Below are 6,020 nucleotides of genomic sequence, written 5' to 3' on the forward strand. Positions count from 1 at the left end.
TCATTCTCTCCGTTTCTTTCACCCAGTGCATGTTGTGTAGCAGGTCCACCAAAACAGAAGGAGCCTAGAACAGAACAGTGTGTGTGTGTGTGTGTGTGTGTGTCCGTCCGTGAGTGTGTGTGTGTGTGTCCGTCCGTGAGTGTGTGTGTGTGCGTGCGTGCGTGCGTGTGTGTGTGTGTGTGTGTGTTTTGGCAGGTTGAGAGAAAGAGAACAGCTGCTGCCTAAGACAGTAAAAGACCTGTAGTGCATGTGCGTGTATTTATTTTGGCAGACTGCCAATTATACTGGTTACCATTTTCACAATGATCAGTGTATACACATCACAAAGATATCATCATCATCATCATCATTGGTTTGGAATGAATAATAAGATAATCACGCCCCTTGTTGTAGTCTCGCATGACTGAGACATCGCTCTCTTTTGTCATGTCACAACGTGTGTGTGTGTGTGTGTAGATTTTGTATATGCACACGGAGAAAGTAATGACAATGGACAGACTACAGAAGGCGAGCTAAGTGAACACTCCTATAAATGTGTGCTTGTGTGTGTGTGTGTGTGTGTGTGTGTGTGTGTGTGTGTGTGTGTGTGTGTGTGTGTGTGTGTGTGCGTGAGAGAGAGAGAGAGAGGGGAAGGGCGGGAAGGAGAAGAAAGCGCGTGCGCGCTCTTTTTCTCTGGATAATGCGCGTGGTTTCTGTTCAGCACGTTCGGTACTTTAGACAGACAACCACGCGCGAAAGAACCACTAGATACTTCTGTGGTAGGCGCGATGTCTGGAGAGAAGTGGACAGCGTTATTAGAAGTTAAGCGTCCCCCTCTCTCTTCCCATACGACTTCAACATATGCCGCATTTGCACGCCGTCCGTTTCCAAGTGTTGTAATACATGTATCGCTACGAGACTCTAAACCGGCACGCGAGGACAGGCAGGCGCACGAGACGCAGTGAACTCCGGTAACGAATCTCGAGGACGCTGAGAACGCATCCGTGAACTTATCTACTCTGTGTCTTAAACATTATAAGGAAAACTCTGCCCATGAAGACAAGAGAAGAACAGGGACTTGGATTTGGAACTGAAGAAGTAAGTGGCTGTACTTTTGTAACGGATATTTTAACTTTTGTTCACGCGGCTTGTGAAACATCCACTGATAAACAGATGTAGTTACGTGGGCGCAGAGGACGGAAGCACAGAAAGGTGAGGTGAGTCCAGTCATATTCGGACTGATTTATTCTTTTAATATCGGTGGAGAAAAACCGTTACGGGCAAAATGTGCCCTAGTCAGTTCAAGGAACCCACCAGCTTACTCTGTAAAACAAAGCAATAATTTAAAAAACTAACTATTGTTAATATAGCTTATTTGTGTGTGTGTGTGTGTGTGTGTGTGTGTGTGTGTGTATATATATATATATATATATATATATATATATATATATATATATATATATATATATATATAGAGAGATAAGTAAAATAAAATAAATATAATATAGCTATAGATATAGATATATATAGGGACAGATCGAGCCCAATAAAAATATGCATTGTCTCAGCTGTCCTAAAGCAGCTTTTTAATGGATAATTCTGTTCCCAAGAGACTCGTGTTTTCATAAATCTTGCAACCGTATTAAGACCTTTAATGTTGTATGTAACATTCACTGGAATAAGCTTCAGCACTGTGTTGGGCAATCACAGTTAAGTCAAGACTTAGGATGGTTGACCATTTTGATTAATTGAAATTAGCTACATGATTTCTAAGTGAACAGAAATAACAACTTAAGTTCATAGTGGATTCTGATACACAATTCGTAGTTGTTGCTGGTAACTGGTAAGATGTGTACTGGCAAATTTCTTTGTGTTGTTTTGAATGTATTTTTGATTAATTTAGTGGAATCCATCCATGCATTGATCCATGTCACTTAACTCTCCCTTTCTCTCCTCCCTCCCTCTCCCTCCCTCTCTCTCCTTCTCTCATTCTCTCTTTCACTCCCACTCTCTCTTTCTCTCTGTTTCATTCTCTCTCCCTTTCTCTCCCTCTCTCGTCCCTCCCTCTCTCTCGTTCTCTCTCATTCTCTCTCCCTTTCGCTCCCTCTCTCCTCCCTCTCTCTCCTTCTCTCTCATTCTCTCTCCCTTTCACTCTCTCTCTCTCTTTCTCTCTTTCTTTCATTCTCTCTTCCTTTCTCTCCCTCTCTCTGTCCCTCTCTCTCTCCTCCCACTCCCTCTCTCTCTCTCTCCTTCTCTCTCCCTGCTCATTTCCTCGCTCTGTCGCTCTAGTGGCCGCCCCTGATCTCCTGGATCCCAAAACCACCGCCCACAATTCCAAGCCCCGCCTCTCCTTCTCGGCCAAGCCGGTGGTGCTGAACTCCCCGGAGGACTTTGAGCCGCGCGCCAGCGTCATGCGTTGGAAGACGGTGCTGACGGTCTTCCTGCTGGTGGTGCTCTACCTGATCGTGGGCGCCACCGTCTTCAAGGCCCTGGAGCAGCCGCACGAGAGCTCACAGAGGCTGGCCATCCTCAGTGAGAAGCTGCGCTTCCTCACGGAGCACTCCTGCGTCAACTCCACCAAGCTGGAGGAACTGGTGACGGTGAGGCCAGGAGACACGCACGCTTGCACACGCACACACGCACAAGCACGCACAAGAACGCACAAGAACGCGCATACAAGCACAGATGCATGCATGCACAAACACACGCACACACGCACAAGCACGCATGCACAGGCGAAACACACAAGAACGCGCATACAAGCACAGATGCATGCATGCACAAACACACAAGCACAACGCAAGCACGCACATAGGAACACGTACTCATGCATGCACATGCACATTCACACGCGTGCACAACACACGCACACGCATGCACACATAAACATATAATGGTTGGTTGCTTGTGGGCTGCTGCTGTTTGTCTTCATGCTAACTGAGAGATTTGATGAAGACACCAGAGAGATCACAGGCATGAAGACACCAGAGAGCTCACAGACATGAAGACACCAGAGAGCTCACAGACATGAAGACACCAGAGAGCTCACAGACATGAAGACACCAGAGAGCTCACAGACATGAAGACACCAGAGAGCTCACAGACATGAAGATACCAGAGAGCTCACAGGCATGAAGACACCATAGAGCTCACAGGCATGAAGACACCATAGAGCTCACAGGCATGAAGACACCATAGAGCTCACAGGCGTGAAGACACCAGAGAGCTCACAGACGTGAAGACACCAGAGAGCTCACAGACGTGAAGACACCAGAGAGCTCACAGACGTGAAGACACCAGAGAGCTCACAGACGTGAAGACACCAGAGAGCTCACAGACATGAAGACACCAGAGAGCTCACAGACATGAAGAGCCTGAAGAGACGTGAAGACACCAGAGAGCTCACAGACGTGAAGACACCAGAGAGCTCACAGACGTGAAGATACCAGAGAGCTCACAGATGTGAAGATACCAGAGAGCTCACAGACATGGAGATACCAGAGAGATCACAGACGTGGTGTTTTACTACTCACGGCTGATCTCCACACATTTAGTTTGGACAGTTGAGTGAATATTTACTCGTGATTGGGTCTCATAGACTGAGGACTAGAAATGTCTTTTCAATACAACCCAGAGCCATGTAGTAGCCGCAGACCAGCCAGGACCAAAGAGAATCCATAATTTTTTGTCAAAAAAATTGACAAAATAATGAGACATGATGAGGGTGTGATTCCTTGTTGAATTTGTGCTTGCGTTACACTATTTATTTCTTATTTGTGAATGTTAACATAAACTCTACATTGTGATATTATGGCTTAGTATTGTAAGCCAGTATTGTTTATTAAAATAGTAAAATGTGCTGATTCACAAACCTACAGTTTGGTGATCTCGGTTTTGACTCGGATTTCAGTTTCAGTCCTGGCCCCTCCCTCCTCTTGGCCCCTCCCTCTTGTTGGTCCCTACCCCCTCTTGACGCCTCCCTCCTGTTGGTCCTTGTCTTGACATCGATTTAGTTACTTAAAGTCTTTGCATCAAACACAATGCTACAATGTCAGTTAAGATACATTCAAACTCACAGTGAGCATTTCAGCACCATGGACAGCTACACGTTCTGCCTCTCCACACTGAAGGTTGGGTGGCTGCATTCAGTGAGTTGAGAGCTGGAAATGGTTTGATCAGTGTCAAGTTGTGCTAGACTACTTTTACTGTGGAGTTCATTCCAGGCACACGAGTAATGGAGGAAGAAAATGGCTCTAGAAAATGAAATCTGGAAGAAGCTCCACCACTAGTGAGTTATGATGTGTTCACTAGTGAGTTATGGTGTGTTCACTAGTGAGTTATGGTGTGTTCCTGTCTTCATGGCTTAGTTCTCTATTAACATTTTGTACTTTTAATTATCTGAAGACATTTTAGAGACACAAGATAGACAGACCATCTGTCTTTGTCTATCTTTCTTTCTCTTTCTCTCAACATTAACTCCTTTTGCCTTATACCCTCTTTGGGGGGAAGGATTGACATATCCATCAGAGAGTTTGGGGGCAGATCTTTGGTCCATGTTGCCCCAAGCACTGTTAGAGGCTGTTTCTGCCCCTGCATTATTATGTCTTGTGCTTGAGCGAGATGTGTCTACAAATGATGTCTCATAGGATACAACGGAGGTATTTCAGGTTCTAACTCAACAAGGCCTTTTGAGCCTTTGAGAGATACTTGTGTTAAATAATCTAAGACTGTGGACTTGAGCCCACCGTTGTGCTTCTGGGTGGTTGTTGTGTTGAGTCCTGACTGGTGGACAGCCCACTGAGACACAAAGAAGAACAAAAGGGCACAGTTAGCAGGGGACGTGTGTGTGTGTGTGTGTGTGTGTGTGTGTGTGTGTGTATTGGCTCTCATTAAGCTGGCTTCCTGGTCCCTTTGAAGAACATATCTCAACTTCTCACAGGCCCACAAACCACCAGCAACTTTACAGGAAAATAAATAAGTGAATAAGTAGCACGTTCCCTCTGGGCCAAAGGTTCTGGACCTGTGTGAGTGTGAGGTGAATAAGATCTGGACGTGTGTTAGTGTGAATAAGATCTGGACGTGTGTGAGTGTGAGGTGAATAAGATCTGGACGTTTTTGAGTGTGAGGTGAGCTCTTCAGTCACATACCAAGGCTGTCCAAACTCAGACATCTCCAGACCCGTATTAGTTCTAATCCTGTGCAGAAACAGACTGAAGGGACTAAAGAATCCCCGTCAGCAGAAGATTTACTGTGTGCTTCAGCTTGGCTCCTTCCAAAAAAATTTGCAATGCTAATTTACGCTAATGAACATGAAGTCATTAAGACTGGTGTTTGCTGCCGTTCTGTGTAAGTGCAGTCTTTAGCCGTAGTGCACCGTGGTTGTGGTTTGCATAAAGGCGTAGAGGAGGTAGGATGGAGTTGTGGTTGGAGCAATTCTGGATGCACTGGCCCTCATGAGCACGTCCTGAGTGGGTTGTGGGCGTGGCTGTCGGGGTTTCACTGAGTGGGTTGTGGGCGTGGCTGGCGGGGTTTCACTCTGCGGGAGCATTTGAACAGATCTCTCACAGAAACAGCTCATGCAGGGCTGTGTGGCTTTGGAGAAAGATCACCACTGCAGTGCTCTGATGATTTATAAATGATTTCAGAGCACCTCACACACACACACACACAGGCGCACACACACATTCACTCTCGCTCACACATTCTCTCACACTCTCTGTCTGTCACACACACACAGACGTACATATGTACATACATTTGTATACAAATGCTCTTTTAATACACACTTAAACGCAAACATAGTAACAAAAACACAAATGGTCTCTATGCATATATCACTCTCTCTTCCCAACACAACACACACCCACACAGTCTTATTGAGCGCAGTGGTCGGGTACAGTTCCACGGTTGTGCACAGTTTTGTAGTTATGGACAGGTCTGCGGTCAGGTCTGTGGTTGTGGGCAGGTCTGTAGTCATGGTCAGGTCTGCGGTCATGGACAAGTCTACAGTCAGGTCTGCAGTCGTGGACAAGTCTACAGTC

The 6,020-nt window shown here is 45.9% G+C and overlaps 1 protein-coding gene across 2 annotated transcripts in view; it reads left to right on the forward strand.

Annotated features, from left to right (window-relative positions):
• The first annotated feature begins 560 nt into the window (after nucleotides 1-560).
• kcnk2b (potassium channel, subfamily K, member 2b) overlaps nucleotides 561-6,020 on the forward strand; it is a 37,189-nt gene continuing 31,729 nt past the window's right edge. The window contains exons 1-2 of one of the 2 annotated variants that reach the window (XM_077016476.1): nucleotides 561-1,077; nucleotides 2,269-2,579. In XM_077016476.1, the coding sequence (XP_076872591.1) occupies nucleotide 1,077; nucleotides 2,269-2,579 (312 nt within the window). In that variant the 5' untranslated portion in view covers nucleotides 561-1,076. Of the gene's footprint in view, nucleotides 1,197-2,268; nucleotides 2,580-6,020 lie in introns of both variants that reach the window. The other variant, XM_077016477.1, reaches the window with a different exon arrangement.

Source organism: Brachyhypopomus gauderio, chromosome 9 (genome assembly GCF_052324685.1).
Source record: "Brachyhypopomus gauderio isolate BG-103 chromosome 9, BGAUD_0.2, whole genome shotgun sequence".
Lineage (NCBI taxonomy): Eukaryota > Metazoa > Chordata > Actinopteri > Gymnotiformes > Hypopomidae > Brachyhypopomus > Brachyhypopomus gauderio.